Source organism: Theropithecus gelada, chromosome 2 (genome assembly GCF_003255815.1).
Source record: "Theropithecus gelada isolate Dixy chromosome 2, Tgel_1.0, whole genome shotgun sequence".
Taxonomy (NCBI): Eukaryota; Metazoa; Chordata; class Mammalia; order Primates; family Cercopithecidae; genus Theropithecus; species Theropithecus gelada.
The window spans coordinates 94886876-94909142 of NC_037669.1; the positions used below are offsets into that span (position 1 = coordinate 94886876).

Here is a 22267-nt window from a genome sequence, read left to right on the forward strand (position 1 = left end):
GATTCCTCATGACTCCTACTGCCCAGGCTTCCTCAGCCTCACTGACTGCTTCCTCTCAGCCTCTTCTCCTAAATTCCTTTTCCTTCAACCATCTGTCAAATTCCATCTTTGCCAAGGTTCTGTCTCTAATCTCCTTTATCTTTCCTGTTCTCTTTTTTGCAGAATTGAGGGAACAGGTGTTAATATCAGGGTAATGAATTAATCTTGAGCCTAATGTTTGTCTAAGAACTCATTTTTATGCAATATGTTCCTTTATCTTAAGACTAACTTGAAGCTGAAAATGAGCATTTAATGAAAATTGGAAATGACAAATGCTAGACACTTTTTATAGGGCATGCATTTTATTCTTAAGGGTCTTGTTTTTCAAATCTAGGGCTAAAAGTTAAATTCTTAAGTCATCTGACAGGTTCATGTTCATATTCTAATTAAGTGCTCTTGAAGCCAACTTAGAGAATGAGTGTTGATGGCAAGGAAATCATGGTCTTTGCAGTTTTAAAGACATCTCACACTCTTTTTTAACCGAAAACAGCTTCATCAGTAAGCTCCCCTTTGTTTTCTATTTTCTTGGCCAGTATTTTTTGAGCACTATCATTTTTATGGTAACCTGAAAGCTGTCCCCTGTTACAAACTACACAAGATTCTACAAATAATCCATAATCAGACAAGAGGCAACAATTCTCTTAATTTCTTGGTAATTGCTCTTTGCCAGCTTACAAGAATTTTATCAAGGCATACTAACAATACAAACAGCTTTTCTAACTAGACAGTTGGGAAGAGAAAACCCTCCATTAAACTACAGATGAGATTAATTGGTTTGAGTTGCAATTTGTTATTAGCCTAGTTGGGCACATGCCATAAAGCTGCCCAAACTACAAATGTTCCTTTTTTTTTTTTTTTTGGAAAGAAAGAACATTAATCTTATCTACAACATCCTTGAAAATTTCAGAATCAACAGGACAGAATCATCTGGAAGATATTTTTGTGATGCGAGTTCTCTAGGTTCCCTGAATAATGTAAGGGCTATTTGTTAGACACAGGCATGGATCCAGAGGAAGAGGAAATATCAATCATCAATTCCATGGATGCAAACAGTGACAGCAGTGCCCAAAATGAGCCATTTTGCTGCCTGCAAATTCCATAAACAATGAGGAGTAGAAATATGCCATGACCTGAAATATTTCATATGTGACACAGACAAGAAATAAAACTCTAAACTTAGAAAACTCATAGAAAATCATTTTGATAGTCCAGTGATTTTTAAGAGAAGGGTTGGGGAAGCACTGATCAGAATTTCACCAGAGGTGAGGGATTTTTGAAACTACACATGGTGATCTTCTACTTCTGGGAAGATGGAGTAAATGTACTTTTCCCGATTCTCTCTAAATGCAACTAAAAACTCTGGAATGTATATATGTATGAAAGACTCTAAACTCTATATATGTATGAAAGAAGAGAAGGCAGGTTAGGGACGTGAGGACCTAAGGAATGACAATGGTAAGTCCTGTTGACTTTTTAAATGCCCAGTAAGTCCCAGAATTGGAGCTAACAAAGCCAGTAACCCAGAAATGCCAATGAGTACAGAGGAAAGAAAAAGAAAGAAGAGAGAGGAGAGAAAGAAAGGAAAACAGAAAAGGAAGGGAGGGAGGGAGGGAGGAGAAAAAATAAGAAAAGAAAGACTAAACTGCTCTATCTAGATAAAGTACCAGGAAAGGTTAACCTAGCCAAGACAGAAAACTTTTAGCCAATAACCATTCTACTTCAGTCAATACCACAGAAAAAACTGCAGTTCCACCAGCAAAGGCTTAGCAAAGAGCCTAGACTTATACCCTTAAGGGGCAATAATAAGGCACTGCAACCGCGTTCCCAGGGTGGTGTCACAAGAAGCTGAGGGAAAAGCTAGGACTTCTAGCTCTATTGGGCATTAGTGAACAACCCATCCCCCTCTTGGTGGTATCAATGGAGCCCACAGAAGTGTGGACTTCTACCCCTAACTAGCAGGAATGCGGTACACCTCCCTTTCCCTGATAAGACAGTGTCAGAGGAGGTGGAATGGAGAGGCAGGAATTCCACACAGCTCAGTGCTCTCCATCATGTCAGTGGAGTCCTTGTGGGGATCCATGTCTGTATCTAATAGCCTTTATATTATTCAGGAAACCTAGAGAACTGGCATCACAAAAGCATCTTTCAGATGATTCTGTCCTGTTGATCCTAACATTTTCAAGGATGCTGCAGATAAAATTAATGTTATTTTTCTTCCACAAAAATAGAACAATTATAGCTTGGGCAGCTGTATCCACAGGCACAGTAACAAGTGGCTTTTCCACTCACAGTCAGGGTGATGCTGGTGGAAGGCTAGTGGGGAGCTTGTACTTCTATCCTTGCCCAGCAGTAACAAGGAGACCCTCTCTTCCCCCAAGTATAAGTGATGAACATGTGGAGATCCTGGACTTCCATATCCACCTGGAAGTAAAGAGAGAATGGCCCCTTTCACCTGCCATAGCAGTATCAGAGGAGGCCTGCTAAAATATAAGGTTTAAATAAAATTCAGTCTTAAAAGAATCCCCAAATATCTTGGTTTCGATAGAAAATCATTAGCCATACCTAAAACCAGGAAGATTTCAAACTGAATGAGAAAAGATTATTGACGTACACCAACACCATCATGACCCAAATGTCAAAATTATCTGACAAGGATTTTATGCAGACAGCATAAAAATGCTTCAACAAGCAATTATGAACACACTTGAATCAAATTAGAAAATGGAAAGTCCCAGCAAAGAAAGTTATAAAGAACCACCAAATGAACATTTCAGAACTAATAAATAAAGTAACACAAATAAAAGCTCAGTAGATGGGCTTACCAGCTGAATGGAGGAAACAGAGGAATCAGTGAGCTTGAAGACCAAACAACTGAATGTGCCTAATCTGAATGAACAGCAGAGAGAAAACAGACTGGAAAAAAAAAAATGAATAGAGCTTAGGGACACGTGGAACTATAACAAAAGATCTGACATACATGTCATCAGAGTCTCCTAAGGCATGGATAAAAAGAGTGGAGTTGAAAAACTATTCAAAAAAATAATTGCTGGAATTCTCTCAAATTTGGCAACAACATAAACATACAGATGCAAGAAGCTAAGCAAACACCAATCAAGATTAACTCAAAGAAATCTACTCCAAAACACATCATAATCAAACTTCTGAAAATTAAAGACAAAGAAAAAAATATTGAAAGCAGCCAGAGAGAAATAATGCAATACGTATAGGAAGAAAATTCAAAGACGGCAGATTTATCAGAAACCAGAGGCCAGAAAGAAGTGGCACATTTTTCAAGTACTAAAAGAAAAGAACTGTTAACCCAAAATTCTATATCCCATGAAAATATCCTTCAGAAACGAAGGGGAAATCAAGCATTCTAAGATAAAGAAAAACAAAGGGAATCTGTCATAAGCAGGTCTACTCTAAAGGAATGGCTAAAGAAAGTTCTCTATGCAGAAGAAAAATAATAAAAGAAGGAACCTTAGAATATTAAGAATAAAAAAAAAGCAATGAGAGATGCAAAAATAGGGGTATATACAATAGACCTTCTTTCTCTTGAGTTTTCCGAATTATATTTGATGGTTGAAGCAAGAATTATAACACTGTCTATGTGGTTACCAATGTACATAGAGGAAACATTTAAAACAATTATGTTACAAATGGGAAAGAGTAAGTAAAGGCATGCAAAGGGAAGTAAGGTCTCTACACTTTATTTAAACTGGTAAAATGATCATACCAGTAGATTGTAGTACATTATAATGTAACACCTAAGCAACTAAGAAAAAAGCTACACAATGGGATACTAAAACATACTACAGATAAATCAAAATGGAATTCTAAAAAAAGTTCAAGTTACTCACAGAAATGCAGAAAAAGAAAATAGAAACAAAAAAGGGAGATACCAGAAAACACATGAATGCTAGACTTAAGTCTTGATATATCAATAATTATATTACATGTAAATGGTCTACATATGCCAATTAAGAGACTGGAAGAATGTATTTTAAAAATGACCCAACTATTTTCAATTTCCACAAAACCCACTTCAATTATAGTAAGTGGGTTGAAAGTAAAAAGATGACAAGACATAGTATGCAAAAATTAATCAAAAGAAAAGAGTGGCTATATTGATGTAAGATGAAGTAAGTTAAGAGAAGTGGCTGTATTAACATATCATAAAAGGGCCAGGCGCGGTGGCTCAAGCCTGTAATCCCAGCACTTTGGGAGGCCGAGACGGGCGGATCACGAGGTCAGGAGATCGAGACCATCCTGGCTAACACGGTGAAACCCCCTCTCTACTAAAAAATACCAAAAAAAAAAAAAAAACTAGCCGGGCAAGGTGGCGGGCACCTGTAGTCCCAGCTACTCGGGAGGCTGAGGCAGGAGAATGGCGTAAACCCGGGAGGCGGAGCTTGCAGTGAGCTTAGATCCGGCCACTGTACTCCAGCCTGGGCGACAGAGCGAGACTCTGTCTCAAAAAAAAAAAAAAAAAAAAAAAAACCATAAAGTACACTTCATGTACACTTCAAAGTACAATATATTTCATATATGCTTCATAGTTAAATACCATAAAATAGACTTCAGACCAAAGAAAATTACTAGTGACAGACATTATACAATTACATATGGGTAAATCACCAAGAAGACACAGCAATCCTAAATCCGTCGATTTTGTTGATTTTTTCAAAGAACCAACTTCCTTCTTCTGCTGGCTTTGCATTTACTTTGTTCTTCTCTTTGTAGTTCCATAAATAGTAAAGTTGTTTGACATCTTTGTTTTTTAATGTAAACATTTATAGTTATAAATTTCCCACTTAGTACTTTTTTGCTGCATTCCATAAGACTGTATGTTGTTTTCATTTTCATTCATCTCTAAGTATTTTCTAATTTCCCTTGTGATTTTTTAATCCATTTATTGTTTAAGAGTGTGTTGTTTACACAAATCTGCAAATTTTCCAGTCTTCCCTCGGTTACTGATTTCTAACTTCATACCACTGTGGTCTGAGAAGATGCTTTATATATCTTTTAAAACCTATTTAGACTTAATTTGTGGCCTAATATATGGTTTATCCTGGAGAATGTCCCATGTGCACTTGAGAAAAATGTGTAGTCTCTTGTCGTGTAGAGTGTTCTGGTGTCTGTTAGACCTAGTTTGTTTATTGTGTTTTTCAAGTCCCCTGTTTCCTTACGTATTTTCTGTCTGGTTGTTCTATCCATTGAGAGTGGGGTAGGAAAGTCTCCAACTATTACTGTGGAACTGTCTATTTCTCTCTTCAATTCTGTCCATTTTTGATTCAGTTATTTTGATGGCCTATTATTAGGTACATAAACACTTATAATAGACCTTATTGTATTGAGCCTTTTATTTATAATGCTCTTCTTTGTCTTTTGTAACCTTTTCTCATTTAAAGTCTATTTTGTCTGATCACTACAGTCACCCTTGTTCTCTTTTTTTTTTTTTTTTTTTTTTTTGAGACAGAGTCTCGCTCTGTCGCCTAGGCTGGAGTGCAGTGGCCGGATCTCGGCTCACTGCAAGCTCCGCCTCCCAGGTTTACGCCATTCTCCTGCCTCAGCCTCCCAGTGGCTGGGACTACAGGCGCCCGCCACCTCGCCTGGCTAGTTTTTTGTATTTTTTAGTAGAGAGGGGGTTTCACCGTGTTAGCCAGGATGGTCTCGATCTCCTGACCTCGTGATCCGCCCGTCTCGGCCTCCCAAAGTGCTGGGATTACAGGCTTGAGCCACGGCGCCCGGCCCCTTGTTCTCTTTTGATTACTATTTGCATGAAATATCTTTTTTTCAGCCTTTCACGTTCAGCTTATTTGTGTCTTTAGATCTAAAATGACTCTGTTGGAGACAGCATATAGATGGATCATGTTTTTTAATACATTTTTTCAATATCTGTCTTTTGACTGAAGAGTTCGAGCCATTTATTTTTAAAGTAATTACTGATAGGGAGAGACTTCTGTCATTTTGCTATTTGTTTTTCATATGCCTTGTAGCTTTTTTGTTCCTCATTTCCTGCATTATTGTCTTTTGTATTTAACTGATTTTTTGGTAGTAAAATGTTGTGATTCCCTTTTCATTTCCTTCTGTGTATATTCTACAACTATTTTCTTTGTGGTTACCATGGGGATTATATTTAACACCCAAAAGTTATAACATTCCCATTTGAATTTATACCAGCTCAACTTCAGTAACGTACATGAACTGCCTCTATACAGCTCCATCCCTAACCTTTTCAGTTATCGATGTCACAAAATTACATCTTTATACACTGTGTGTGCAAAAACATAAAGTAATAGTTGTTTTTTATAATGTATTCTTCTCTTAAATTATGCAGAAAACAAAACGTGGAGTTTCAAACCAAAGTTGCAACAATAGCTTTCAGGTTAATAATTTTTTAAAATGTATTAGTCTCTTAAATTGTATAGAAAACAAAAAGTGGAGGCACAAACGATTTATCTTAGTCAGCTCGGGTTGCTATAACAAAATAGTACAGACTGGGTGGCTTAAACAACAAATATTTATTTTGCACAGTTATGAAGGTTGGGAAACCAAGACCAACGGGCTAGCCGATTGGGTTCTTGGCGAGGACCCTCTTCTTGACTTGTGGAAGTCTATTGTACTGCTGTGTCCTTACATGGCAGGGAGAGATGGGGACTTGCGGGGAGGGCTATGTGGTCTCTTCATGTAAGGGTACTAATTTCATCATAAGCATGCCATCCTCATGTCCTCATGTAAACCTAATTATCTCCCAAAGGCTCTACTTCCTAGTATCACCACATTGGGGATTAGAGATTCAACATATGAATTTTAGAAGGATACATTCAGTCCATGACAACCATTAAAAAACAAAAATTGGGCCGGGTGCAGTGGCTCAAGCCTGTAATCCTAGCACTTTGGGAGGCTGAGGCGGGCGGATCACAAGGTCAGGAGATTGAGACCATCCTGGCTAACACGGTGAAACCCCATCTCTACTAAAAATACAAAAAAAATTTAGCAAATTAGGGCATGGTGGCCGGCGCCTGTAGTCCCAGCTACTTGAGAGGCTGAGGCAGGAGAATGGCATGAACCCAGGAGGTGGAGCTTGCAGGGAGCCAAGATGGCGCCACTGCACTCCAGCCTGGGTGACAGAGCGAGACTCTGTCTCAAAAAAAAAAAAGAGGCTGGGCATGGTGGCTCATGCCTGTAAGTCCAGCACTTTGGGAGCCCGAGGCAGGTGGATCACTTGACCTCACTAGTTCAAGACCAGCCTGGAAAAGATGGCAAAATCCCATCTCCACAAAAAATACTGAAACTAGCTGGGTATGGTGGCAGGTGCCTGTAATCCCAGCTACTTAGGACGATCACTTAAGCCCAGGAAGCAGCAGTTGTAGTTAGCCGAGATCGTGAAACTGCACTCCAGCCTGGGCGACCGATCAAAACCCTATCTCAAAAAAAAAAAAAACAAAAAAAAAAGTAGAAGGATGTGGTAGGCTGAATCACCATCTCAAAGATGTTCATGCCTTAATCCCTTGAACCTCTCAATATGTTAGTTAAATGGCAAAAGGAATTTTGTAGATGTAATTAAAATAAGATGGGTATCCTCAATTATCCAGGTGGCCCAATGTAATCAAATGGGTTTGCAAAAGCAGAAATCTTCCTCTGGCTGGAATGGGAGAGATCTGAAGCATGAGAGGGAATGCACTGCTGAGGGGGCCACGTGGAAGGCTTGAGAAGAAATGCAAGCAGCCTCTAGAAGCAAAGACCAATCCCTGGCTGATGACCAGTATGGAAACGGACCTGTCCTACAGTCACCAAGGAAGTGAATTCGACCAACAACCTAAATGATCTCAGAAGTGGATTTTTCCCCAGAGGATCCAGTAAGGACCACAGCTCTAGCAACACCTTGATTCTGGCCTGGTAAGACCCTAGTAGAGGACCCTATCAAGCTCACTCAAACTTCTGACCTACAGAAACTGTCAGATAATATGCTGATGTTGTTTTAAGATGCTAAGTTTGCGATAATTTGTCACGGTAGCAGCAGAAAACTAATGCAGGGGACTTATTTATAGTAAAAACAACTATAAAAGACATTCTTGGGGCAAGTGGGAAATTCCCATATAAATTGGATTATAAATAACGTTATGGAATTACTGTTAATTTTCTTAGTTTTCAAAATGGTATTGTGGTTGTGTAAGAAAAGTTCTTACTTACTCAGATAGGAATGCTGAAGTACTTTGGGGTCAAGAGCCATGATGTCTGCAATACATACTCAAATAATTCAGGGGGAAAATATATATATATATATATATAAAATACTTATAAATAAAAAGAGATAAAGCGAATACAGCAACAATTATTGAATCTAGGTGAAAGGTATATGAATGTTTATTGTACCATTCTTTCAATCTTTCTAAGTGTTTGAAAATTTATATTGTTATAATAAAAAATAGAGGGGAAAAAGTGTTGAGTTAAAGCTAGACACCAAAGAACACATACTATGTTATTCCATTGATATAACTTTAAAAACTATGTGTAGGTAAGGAGTTCATCTGGAGATGAACAGTGATAATGGTTGCACCACTGTGAATGTACTTAATAGCAATGAACTGGCACTTAAAAATTGTTAAGATAGGCTGGGCATGATGGCTCACGCCTGTAATCCTAGCACTTTGGGAAGCCAAGACGGGTGGATCACGAGGTCAGGAGATTGAGACCATCCTAGCTAACACGGTGAAACCCTGTCTCTACTAAAAATGCAAAAAAAATTATCTGGGTGTGGTGGCAGGCACCTGTAGTCCCAGCTATTTGGGAGGCTGAGGCAGGAGAATGGCGTGAACCCGGGAGGCGGAGCTTGCAGTGAGCCGACATTGAGTCACTGCACTCCAGTCTGGGTGACAGAGCAAAAGATTCCGTCTCAAAAAAAAAAAAAAAGGTTAAGATAGTACATTTTTGTTATGTGAACATTACCATAATTTAAAAATCACCTAGAAAAAGAACCAAAAAACCCAAATGCATATGTAGTGGTAAAACTACATCAAAAACAAGGCAGTAGCCAGGCGTGGTGGCTCATGCCTGTAATCCCAGCACTTTGGGAGGCCGAGGCGGGTGGATCACTTGAGGTCAGGAGTTTGAGATCAGCCTGGCCAACATGGTGAAACCCCATCTGTACTAAAAATACAAAATTAGCTTGGTGTGGCAGTGCACACCTGTAATCCCAGCTACTTGGGAGGCTGAGGCAGAAGAATCGCTTGAACACGGGAGACAGAGGTTGCAATGAGCCAAGATCACACCATTGCACTCTAGCCTGAGCAAGAAGAGCAAAACTCCACCTCGAAAAAAAAAAAAAAAAGAAAGAAAAGAAAAAAAGGCAGGAATGATCATAAATGTCAGAACAGTGGCTACCTATAGAAAGAAGAGACAGAGTTGTGACTGGTGGAGGACACATGTTGAGCCTCTGGGTGCAGATGTTTTATTTCTCAATCTAGGTAGTAGCTATACATTACTACAATGTATTAAGTTATACATGCATGTTTTATGCTGTGTCTATTTATGTCTAGTATTTCACAGTAAAAGGAAGTTATTAAAAGTAAGTCTTGTACTTGCAAAACATTACCTAGTTTTCCCAAAATTTGTTTTTATTATTCATGTATGTTCTATCTTATGTCAGAAAGAATTGACGATGGGCCTCTACTTTGATTCCTACCTAATAAGGTTCGGAAGTATGATCATTCCTAAGGTTCCTTTTTCTGAATAGAAAAACAAAATCACAGACCTACGCATTCAGAAACTCTGAAGATGGGGCCAGAGATCTGCACTTTAACAAGCCCTCTTGGTGATTCTGATGCTTGCCAAAGTTTGAGAACTACTGCTGTAAGTATATGTAAAAATAATCCTTGTTGTTTTCATGGAGTAACAACCTCATCTTCAAGACCTTTTGAATACTGCTCCTGATGCACTTAAACCCCATCGTATCTGTATAACTGTGGTCTCTCATTCTATCAAATGTTGTACCTGGCTGATGTACAAGACTGATCTGGAGGCCTGATTCAGTCAGGAAGAGAGAGATTTTGTACCCTTATTTTCTAAGGCATTTAAAAAGTAACCTAATCTTATGACAAGAAGCATTCCCTTGCAAGAAGCTGAAGCTGAGAGGGGCAACAGACCATGCCCACCAAATGTTAATAGCCAGATCCATCATCAAAACTGAGGTCTCCAAGATGAGCGAAGATCCTGTCTCCTGAAAGCACTCAACAAGCATTACATCGGGAAATTCTATTCCATTAGCCAGAGTGTGCATCCTTGATAGGGACGACCTGACTGGGCTCATGACTACCAGCTGGGACTGCGGACAAAACAAGTAACTTCCTTGAATAGCTACATTTGCTGGGCAGCCCCAGGAGACATCCCTCTTTAGTTAAGGCTGAAGACTGCGAGAACTGGCTGAAGCGATAAAAAACACATCTCACATGTTTTTTGACTGGCACAAAGTGGGCACAGCTCCTCATGAGGTCAACTGCAAGTGTACCATCTATTAATGAGATGTGTCCCTGGCCTCAAGGTGACGGACTACACTACCCCTTATGTGTCAACACCAACCATTTTAAAAATAGGTAAGCTGCCACATCATTTCAGCTAAAACAAAGGTATTGCCTTTCCCCTCCGAACTAAAGGACAAACCTTTAGGAAAAGGTTAATTTCTGACTCTGAGGGAGAACAAGCCATCCAGAGCCGGAGATCTGCCAGACAAAGTGTCTCACCTCTGTGAGCACTTGAAAGAGGACTGGGCGGGTCAAACACTTCGGGTGTCTGTGACACGTTGTCAAGGCAACCAGGGCTCCAAGCTCTTGCAAAGGGAATCTTCCCCACTGAGTTTTCATGCATTCACTTGCCCTTAAGTTCTTTTTGTTTTAAGCTATTCTTTAAATCCTTTTAAGATAAAAAACAATAATGTCTTTCTATTATTCTGGAGGCTTCGTTATTAGTTCAAGCCTCCTATCAGAGGTCCAGTCCTCTATGTAAATAAGGTGTCAAGGTAGTAACGGCTTTGAAGTAATAATAATTTTCACTTTGTAATCATACAAATCATGCTGTCTTTTAAAATAAACTGAGGCAGACATGATTCAGAGTCTATATGTTTTGGATGGAAAGAGAGCACTGCTCCTAAACTACTGTAACAACGTGACGATGGGAAGAGAAGGCTAAGAGAAGTGCAGCCAATCAAACCCACAATATTAAAAAAAAAAAAGAAAGAAAGAAAGAAAAAAAAGACACAAGAAAACCAGAGAAATTTGCAAACTGAGATTCTGTGATGCTAAGGCATTATCATTAAGTGTTTTAGGTCTGATGATGGAATTGTGATTACACGAAAACTAGCAAGCAAGACAGACAAGAGCCTTCATCTTAAAAGCTACATACTGCTATATATTGTCTATTCGGCAATACCAGATTCTTAACAGATGAAAATTACATGATGGAGAGAAAGAAATAGAAGCAAAGATATATGGTGGGGAACATCACGAACCCCTCAATGTCCACCCTACTTTATACAGGCTATGAGGCACTAATGGACAAAACTTGGAAGGGCCTGAAGTCACCAAAAGCCTGTCCCAGTAAAAATTCTAACAGAGCATGGCTCTGATGTGGCTGTGCTGCTCACCACTTCCATTCACAAACTCTTCTGCAGCTCTGCGGATAACCACACTCTAAATCTCTCTTAGCCCACATGGCTTGCAGGGAAGAGTGTGAGGTCCGTTTTGAGTTTGTTTCAGTGAAAAATGGCCTCAGGGGGCAGCTTCTACTACACTCCCTCCGGCTGATAAAGCTCCAAATGGATACACTAGTCCCCCTCAATCAGGAAATGAGGGAAAATCTACAGGAACCTACAAAAAGATTCCAAAACAGACAAGAACACAGCATACCAAAGTTGTAAAAAACATTACAAGAAACAAAAATAAATCTTCAAGGGCATCTCCTAGTATTTAGGAAAATTTCTGAACATATAAGGTCTACGAAGATAAATAAAATAGGAAAACAAGAAGGAAAATAGAGCATCTGGCCAAGAGGATTCAGAAAAAAAATGGGAACTGAATGAGACAAGGAAAAATAATAATAAATCTAAAAATACAAAATTAGTATTTGTACTAGAAACCATAGAAAACCACATTGATTCTACAGAAATAGAATCAGTGGTATAAAAAGCAAACATGAAAAGTTCTTCCAGAAGGGAGAAAAGAAAAAGGAGACCAAAATCATGAGAGATAGTGATAACAATGGAAGACAATGAAATGAGTATATTCTTGAGAAAGGGCTCCTCTGAAACCGTCACAATGAAAGACCTACAACTGTGCATCAAAAGTGGTCACTGAGCACCAGGCAAAATTAAAGCAAATGAATTGATACTGAGATACACTCTGACGAAAAATGGAAAATGGCAAGGGCAAAGAAAAAACAAATAAAAAAACAAGCATCAAAATACAGATAGAAAGATTACTATATGAACAGAGACAATTCTGGCCGGCCTCAGACTTCTCCATCAAAATACAACGGATCAGGTGGTGGTGGTTACATAAATCTACACATGTAATTAAATCATGTAGAACTACTACTACTGCTGCTGCTGCTGCTGCTGCTACTACTACTACTACTGATAGTCCTTGACGTACAATGGTTAGACCTATATTTTGACTTTACAATAGTGTGGAAGTGATACACATTGAATAGAACACCAATAAATTACATAAGATATTCAACATTCAATATTCACTATTATTACAAAATAGGCTTTGTGCTAGATGATTTTGTCCAACTGTAGGCTAATATAGGTGTTCTGAGCCTATTTAAGGTAGGCTCAAGCATTATGTTCATTAGGTTATGGGTATTAAATGTATTTTCAACTCTATGATATTTTCAACTTACAATGTGTTTATTGTGATGTAACCTCACTGTAAGTTAAGGAGAACCTATACTACTATACACACACAAATAGACACAAATGATTACATCTAAAAACTGGTGAAATCTGAATAAGACTTGCACTCTACTTATTAATAACAGTATTGTACAGAAGGCAGCTTCCTCGTTTGATATTCTATTACAGTTATGTAAAATGTTATCATTGGGCAAAGCTGGGTAAAGAGCATACAGGATCTCTCTGTACTATCCTGGCAACTTCCTGTGAGCCTGTAAGTATTTTTTAAAATGACAATAGATCAAAGTCTACTATAGAGATATGAAAGAAAAAAGATCATGAATGAAGGATTCTATATCCCAGTAAGTTGCTGTTTGTAGATAAAAGCAGCAGTCATTCTTAGTTATGAAAGTAGCCTGTGACACCCGGGCAAAGATCACACCAAACCAAGAGTTAAAACAAAGTTTTAAAAATGTTCATAAATGAAAAAATTTTAAATGAACAGTTGTCCTTTAAAAGATCTCCTCATAAACTCTGCAATTAAAGAGCACTAAAATTTAAATAATTGCTATGAATATGATTGTAAAACTGGAAGCGAATATCAAATGTAATGGTTAAGAAATGATACATGGCCGAGCACAGTGGCTCACGCCTGCAATCCCAGCACTTTGGGAGGCCAAGGCAGGTGGATCACAAGGTCAGGAGATTGAGACCATCCTGGCTAACATGGTGAAATGCCATCTCTACTCAAAATATATTTTAAAAACATTAGCTGGGTGTGGTGGCGGGCGCCTATAGTCCCAGCTACTCGGGAGGCTGGGGCAGGAGAATGGCATGAACCTGGAAGGCGGAGTTTGCAGTGAGCCAAGATGGCACCACTGCACTCCGGCCTGGGCGACAGAGCGAGATTCTGACTCACAAAAAAAAAAAAAAAAGGAAATGATACATGATTAGAAAAATTGCAATGTAACAGTAAATCGGCCAAGCACAGTGGATCACTTGAGGCTAGGAATTTGAGACCAGCCTGGACAACATGGGCAAAACCCTGTCTCTTCAACAGTACAAAAATTAGCCGGGTGTAGTGGTGCGTGCCTGTAATCCCTGCTACTGGGGAGGCTGAGGCACAAGAATCGCTTGAACCCAGGAGGTGGAGGTTACAATGAGCTGAGATTGCATCACTGCACTCCAGCCTGGGTGACAGACTGAGACTCTGTTTAAAAAACAAAAACAAAAACAATGAAACAGTAAATCAGGACTAACATCTCAGGATATACCCCCATAAAAATCAACAACAAAAAATCCCTGGAAAATAGATTTAGAAAATGGGAAATGTCAATTACCTGCTACTTTTCTTATCATACAGGGGGTCAAGAGAAATACACTGTTTTATTTTTTATGTTGATACAAATTATTTTTAAAAAGCACTCTTAAAGCTATCTTTTAGCAGATCGAATAATAGAATTGATATTTTTCAAGTCTCTGTAAATAAAACAAAATCCAAAGGCAAGACATCATTCAAAAAAAGAACTCTTAAACTACGTTTTAAAAAGTTTAATTAGAAAATAAGTACCAGTTACGAAAATAAATACAAATAGCTTTTCACTTTCCTATTAAACACAAAGACTCCAAATTGCCCCAAAGAAAGTTTCCCCCATATATTTGCCCATCTTTTAATTTTTTTAATTAATTATATCTATAAATGGTGTACCAATAGAAGTCAACAAATAAAGGCTAAAAGTTTTTTTTAAAATGGACAAACATATCAGAAAAACAAACAACAGAAAGTGGAGATGGCACTGCTAATATCAGACAATGAGAGAAAACTTCTGTTGCCAAGTATTAAAAGCAATTGTAATTAAAACTAGTTTAGTCATGAAATAATAAATGGATCAAATGAACACAAACAGAACTTGGTGTATAATAATAGGATGAAATAACTTGGTCTACTATAAAGTTTGCCTTTTAAATCAACAAGGAGAAAGGATTGTTTGAAAAAATTTTTTAAATCAACTGGTGATTTAGAAAAAGTAGTAATTCCTTGTCTTATCTCATATACTAAAATAATTCCAGTTACGTGTAAAACTTAAATCACAAAGGATCAGAAGAAAATATGTTATTTATTCTATCTCAAAGAGGGTCTTTCTAAGCACATATCTGTATGCTAATAATATTCCACTATAAACAAAATGTAAGGCAAATGACAGACCGAGGAAAAATATTTGTAACAGAAATCATTAAAAAAAGGACAAACACCTCCTACCTATATGGGAAAATACATGATTAGACCATTCACATACAAACCCCATTCAAATTCAAACATTCATTAAACACATGAAAAAACCTCATAATCACTAACAATAAAGGAAATACACATGAGAACAACTGTATAACTTCAGAAAGGAAATTTGTATAGCCTTTATGGAGGATAATTTGGCAATAAATACCAAATTGTTCTTGACTTGAGAATTCATTTTAAGGGAAATAATAAAATATGTATATAGATGGTTCCCAACTTATGATGGCTTGCCTTAACAATTTTTCGACTTTACAGTGGTGCAATGGTGTGAAAGAGATATGCATTCAGTAGAAAGCAGTATGATACTCTTGAGATGCTGGGCAGCAGCCCTGAGCCACGGCTCACAGTTAGCCACACAATCAAGAGGGTAAACAACCGATACTCTGCAAGAGACTGTTGTCAGATGATTTTGCCCAACTGGAGGTTAATGTAAGTGTCCTGAGTACATTTAAGGTAGGCTAGGTGAAGCTATGATGGTTAGATGTATTACATGCCTACAATATTTTCAATGTAGGATGGGCTTATTCAATTTAGGATAACCCCATTGTAAGTCCAGGATCATCTGCACTAAGATTTCTCCCTTAAGTGTGGGGGAGGAGCACGGCAGTCATAACTTGGCCAATGGATCAGCCCAGCCTTGCCACTTGGGTGACCAGCAATAAAATAATGTCAATAAAAGTATCTGACTTTTAGAGCTTTCTAGGGATCCAAAGAGATAATAAGGTCATACCTACTCTGTACCTGGCCCATGGTAAGTGTTCAGTAACAGACAATGGTAGTAGAAGTGGTGATATATATCTACATCATTGCAATAGGGGTTCAAAATCCCTTATCTGAAATGGTGTCAGCCAAATGTGCTTCAGAATTAAGATCTTTTTGGAAATTAAAAGAAAATAGTGCATTTATCTAACTAGGTCTGGGATATTACTTGGTAATTTTACTATTCTTACAGTAAAATATATGAATATTCATTTTTAGTGAGAAATATCAGTTCAGTTCAGGTTTTACAGTCAAATAAATTATGAAAAAACTTTCAGTTTTCAGAACTTTCTGGACTTTGGATTTGCACAAGAAGGATTGAGAATCTGCATTTATAATAGAGAAACATTAGAATCTATCTAAATGTATAGTAAGAGATAGCTTAAATACATTGATATATTCATAAAAAGTCACTTTTTCAAATAGTTAATGAGATATAAAAATGTTCAAGACAAAAAATATATGCATATTGATTTGGACTTTGTAAATTATATAAACGTTTATAATTCCAAAATAAAAGACTGCAAATTGTTAAATTAGCCACAATATGTTCTTTATACTTTTCTGTATTTTCTAATCCTCTATGAGGATTAGGAAAACAATCTAACAACTTTTAAGTCACTTGTGGTTGATACTCCTGTGCAGGACTAGGCTAGTTATCATTCTAGAGGGTTACTGAGTCCACTTTTGCCCTCAAGGAATCAACACTCTTCATCCTGAAAGAGCTCTGGCCAACACTCAGTTCTCTCTGCCTGTGACTGTATTTCATCCTCTATGAGCGATTCCCTATTGGCACCTCAGGACAACTTGACTCTGGCGTGAGGAAGTAATAATTCAGGGCTTATTCAAATTTTGTTCTTTTTCACTGTACTCATCAAATTTCAATCATTTAAGAAATTGTTGGGGGAGGGATGAGGAGCCCTCATTTGGATTTGTTCCCCTGCTTCTCATAAAGAAAATGATACAAACTTGACAGGCCCAGCAATGAAAATCCCAATTGTTTTGTGGAGTAAATGGGATGTTAAGAGGAACTGTGGCATTGGAAGGGGCCCTTTGTGGAGGAGACAAGCAACAGTCCATCCTACCCAACAGACTATTCTTCAATGTCTAAAGGGCGGGCCTTGGGCCAGAGCTTTGAAGGGCCCCGTTCACAATATGTTTGCAACACATGAGTGTTCCAAACAGCCGGGTGGTTTTCCATGAACTCCTGGTGGGTCTGGAATTCTCCACTGATTTAACGTACAGTTTGAAAGTGTCTAACACCAAAAGATTATATGTGACAGAATAATTATGGGCTGTTATGAGCCTCACTTCTGAACTTGGAACAAAAGATAAATAAATGGTCAATCAATGTCTATTTACCACAAGGACCAGAAGGATTGGTATTTAATCACTTAAACATAGATTCCAACAGTCTTTTAGAACTATTGCTTAGAACTAGAGAAATCCTTGTGCAAAGCTTCTGCCACACAGAAATCATGGCCAACTCTAAAGTTAAATAGGAAGTTAACTCTCAGTTTAATCCCACAGAAAATTACTTGTTTTCACGCAAATTATCCACTCAGGTCACTTTTTTGAGGAGTGCTAATCCTTCCCTCCCGCTTCCTGCCTCCCACCCTTGCCTTCTCCCAACTTAAAGAGGAAGAGGAGTGCTCCATGCCATCAGGACAGTCCTTAAAATGATGACCTTTCAGGAAAAAGAGTTGACTTACCCTATCCCAGCTGAAACACAGGCCCAGTCGATCAAGCTGTTTCCTCATGTGTTTAATATTACTGTGAAACAATGGGAAAAAGGTTTGGTTTTTAGAGGGGGGGATTAAAGCCATGCACAAACTACACTTTGAGAACGTAAAGGAAAACTGAAAAGTCTAAATTACACAAATGGGCTTTAAGTGTTGCTTTCCCCAGCAGAAAAATCAACCACTAAGAATCAGCAAAAAATACCAACAGATTAGAAGACACCCATTATTTGGACACACACACAATCCATTAGAAACCACAATGGTCTCTAGCCTTGAGGACTGCCCCCCACCGGCCATTCAAATAGGCAACCCCTTTGAGATGTGCACTGCTGGGCCATCCAGATGTCAATATTCTGCAAGCAATTAAGCCATATTATTTAAGCCAAGCATTTATAAGTTTAAAAGTGGCTGAAAACAAAAGGCTAAATGTATAAATTGTGGGAATCCAAAAGAAACCACACTGCTTTGTTAATCAAAACGTAAATCCTAAAACCTAAAACTATCCACCATTGAGAAATAGGGAGATAAACGGGTAAACCAACTTATAATATAACACGGAATAAAAAAATAAATCTTTTTCTCTTTCTTTTTTTAAACAAAAAGGACTAATTCATTTCTACTGCATCCTCTTTTAGTTTCTAGTAGACTAAAACTATGAAAAACCATGAAAAAGTCCTCTGTGTAATCTCTGATTAGCTAATGACAGCTTATTTAATCCAAGGCCCTATGCTAAGCACTTTGCAGAGATGTGCTTAATCTTCATCCAATCACAGGAGATAGGAAATATGACTATCCGTCTTTTACAGATAAGTAAACTGAAGCACAGATAAGTAAAGGGAAGTTAAGTAATTTGCTCAAGGTGATCTGCTGGCAAGAAGGGAAGGCAGAAGGCAGGATTTGCACCTAGGTAGCCTGGCTCAGGGGCCATCATCTTAACCACTATTCCCTAGTAGAGAGGCTGGCAAACTTTAAAAGGGCCAGATGATGAATGCTTTCAGCTTTATGAGCCAATCAATCTCTATCACAACTACTCAGCCCTGCAACTGTCTCACGAAAGCAGACATGGACAATGTGTAAACAAATGGATTTGACTGCGTTCCAATAAAACACAGATTTACAGAAACATGTAAGGCCAAATTTAGCCCACAGGCCATAGTTTGCCAACTCCTGGTCTAGCTTATATCAAACATAAGCCATGTTTGATCCACTTTATTTGAATCATCATTTCCTCCTCTTTTTTTACTCATTAGATAAAATCTAGTGATAAAATTAATTAATCTAGAATTAAACATTACTAGAAAAGCAGAAGCTAGGGGTTAGGAAGAAAAAAGAGACCTGGATGACATAGTATGGACAGAAGTATAGCAGACATTTTCACAATGTATCCTTGGGTAAACTAGAACAAAGAGAGGTAAGAGACACTGGGTACAGGCCCTAGAACTGCCCTTCTGTCTAAGGGGTGGCATGGGGAAGGGTCCCAGGCCTTTGTGAAATGAGCTGATGCAGTGGTCCCAGAGGACTCTGCCAAGTTCTAGGGTGAGGACCTCAGGACTTTAGCAGGAGGGAGAGGAAAGAGCACAGCTGGCCCATGTGTAGTGGAAGCCTGAGGCTTGGGAGGGATTCGCAGTGTGTTCCGCCTTCGAGAAAACCATACCCAGAATAAAGTGGCCATATATTTCTACATGGAATGCCTAAGTTCCTCTTGCTTCTGAATGGTGAAGGCAAAAAATAAACCAAATTTTCAGAGAAAAGTATAATGTAGTATTTGGATATAGTAAAACTACGGTCAAGAAGACCAGAAGCATTATAGAAATTTAACAAATGCAACCCTCTTCTTTTTCCTACCAAATGTAAATACTCAAAGGAAAAATAACTGTAAATAACAAAGCATCAAAATGGACACATGAATAAATATCCAAAACCCTCTTTGAATATTTCTTAGATAAGGATACAATGTGTTAACCAGGTGCAGTGGCTCACGGTTGTAATCCCAGCACTTTGAGAGGACAAGGCAGGTGGATCATGAGGTCAGGAGATCAAGAACACCCTGGATAACATGGTGAAACCCCATCTCTACTAAAAATACAAAAAAATTAGCTGGGCGTGGTGGTGGACGCCTGTAGTCCCAGCTACTCAGGAGGCTGAGGCAGGAGAATAGTGTGAACCCAGGAGGTGGAGCTTGCAGTGAGCCGAGATGGCACCACTGCACTCCAGCCTGGGCGACAGAGCAAGACTCTATCTCATAAAAAAAAAAAAAAAAAAGACAAACACCAATATATACAATCCTATTTATCTCTTGGTAAGCTGCAGTGTTTTCTTTGCTTTGCTTTCTATTTTTTATGAACAGGTTAAAAAAATTTTTTTAAGGTTTTTGTATGCAAGTATTTGAATATGCATGCCTGTTAACATTTACCTTTGTGTCCAACTTTCTGGATGTAGATTCCTCTCGATTGCGGCATTTTCAGCAGGCAATCCAAAAGCATCCCATCCCATGGGGTTGATGACCTAGGAGCCAGAAGAGAAACATCAACCATGGCAAATCACTAAGAACTCCATTGGTATTCTCTTCTAGGGTAAACTCAGCACTCTCTCCTGCTAACATGCCTTATCCTTTGCTGGATAATTTCAGGTTATGCATCTGACAGCCAGCTGGCTACCTATGACCTAACCACAGATGACAGTTTAGAAGGTTATATGCCAAACTACCAATAAGTTACCTCTGAGGAAGTGTTTTCATGGGTACTTTTTATTTGCTGCTTCTTTTCTATAGTCTCTATATTGAACCCAAATTGTTTTTCTGAAATTATAAAGAGTTTCTTTCAGTTTCAAATATATATATATAGTATAGGCTTTCAAAATGCTCACATCACGTCAGTATTTTTCATTTATGGAACTGTGCTGTCCAATATGGTAGCCACTAGCCACACATAGCTATTACATTTAAACTTAATTAAAATTAAATAAAATTAAAAATGCAGTTCTTCAGTCTCACCAGCCACCTTTCAAGTATGCAGCAGACACATGTGACTGTTGGACTCTGAACCAGATAGTGCAGATATTGGATATTCAAATCATGGTAGAAAGCGCTACTGGACAGCGCTGCAGAGGACATGTATAATGACCACACTGGTGGCTCTAGGCAGTCCCAGCTCTACCCAGACCTAAGAAAGTCCATCCCAACCCTCCTCAGTGGCCCGGGCCTGTCCCTTTCTCAGGCTTGCCTGAATCCAGCACACAGTCCCTCTTTAATGTACATCATTCAGCACCCTGCTCCATTTTGCTCCAGACACGAGAGTTTCACGCTTCTTTCTTCTATCTCTCTCTCCCCTGATTGAGGCAACACTTTTTTGAATGGCCCACTACCCATTTCTTCCTGAAGTTCATCGCTTTCTTTTTTTTTCCCCCCCAAGACAATGTCTCGCTCTGTCACCCAGGTTGAAGTGTCTCCTGGGTTCAAGCAATTCTCCCACCTCAGCCTCCCAAGTAGCTGGGATTACAGGTGTGTGCCACCATGCCCAGCTACTGAAGTTCATCCCTTTCTTCCCTACCAGCAAGAAAGGGAAACCCCCACCCTACCCAAACAGCCAGATAGATGAAAACTAAGAAAAATACACAGGAACACAGCAGAAAAGGTATTCCAGAGAATTACTTTTGAGACCAGATAAAAGTAAGGTTTTGGACCAAGCCCTATACAGCATTTACACTAAATTTATATATATAAATATATATATATTTTAGACGGAGTCTTGCTCTGTTTCCTAGGCTGGAGTGCAATGGCACAATCTCAGCTCACTGTAACCTCTGCCTCCCAGGTTCAAGTGATCCTCCTGCCTGAGCCTCCCTAGTAGCTGGGATTACAGGCACACACCACCACGCCTGGCTAATTTTTGTATTTTTAGTAGAGATGGGGTTCCACCGTGTTGGCCAGGCTGGTCTCGAACTCCTAGCCTCAAGTGATCTGCCTGCCTTGGTCTCCCAAAGTGCTGGGATTACAGGAGTGGTCACTGAGCCTGGCCTAAAATAGCCAATATTTAAAAATTAATTGCAAACCACTAGCTATGCTTTTGGTGTAAGAAATGTTCCATGTGTAGGTTCCTCTTTTCTCCTCAGTTTCATCATCTGTAAAATGGGGATGACAGCATAACTACCTCACTGGATTACTGTGAAGATTAAATGAGTTAATTTAAGAAAAGCAGGCTGCGCACGGTGGCTCACGCCTGTAATCCCAGCACTTTGGGATGCCAAGGCAGGCGGATCATGAGGTCAGGAGATCGAGACCATCCTGGCTAACACGGTGAAACCCTGTCTCTACTAAAAATACAAAAAAAATTAGCCGGACGTGGTGGCACATGCCTGTAGTCCCAGCTACTCAGGAGGCTGAGGCAGGAGAATGGCATGAACCTGGGAGGTGGAGCTTGCAGTGAGCCAAGATCGTGCCACTGCGCTCCACACTCCAGCCTGGGCGACAGAGCAAGACTCTGTCTCAAAAAAAAAAAAAAAAGAAAGAAAAGAAAAGTGCCGAGAATGGTGCCTGCCACG

The 22267-nt window shown here is 38.9% G+C and overlaps 1 protein-coding gene across 2 annotated transcripts in view; it reads right to left on the reverse strand.

The window, feature by feature from the left end:
• Positions 1 to 22267, reverse strand: part of LARS2 (leucyl-tRNA synthetase 2, mitochondrial) — a 160333-nt gene that overhangs the window by 111712 nt on the left and 26354 nt on the right. For both annotated transcript variants that reach the window (XM_025376588.1, XM_025376589.1), the window contains 2 exons: positions 20142 to 20233; positions 17699 to 17759 (listed from right to left, as the gene is read on the reverse strand). In XM_025376588.1, coding sequence (XP_025232373.1) covers positions 17699 to 17759; positions 20142 to 20233 — 153 coding nt within the window. The remainder of the gene's footprint in view (positions 1 to 17698; positions 17760 to 20141; positions 20234 to 22267) is intronic.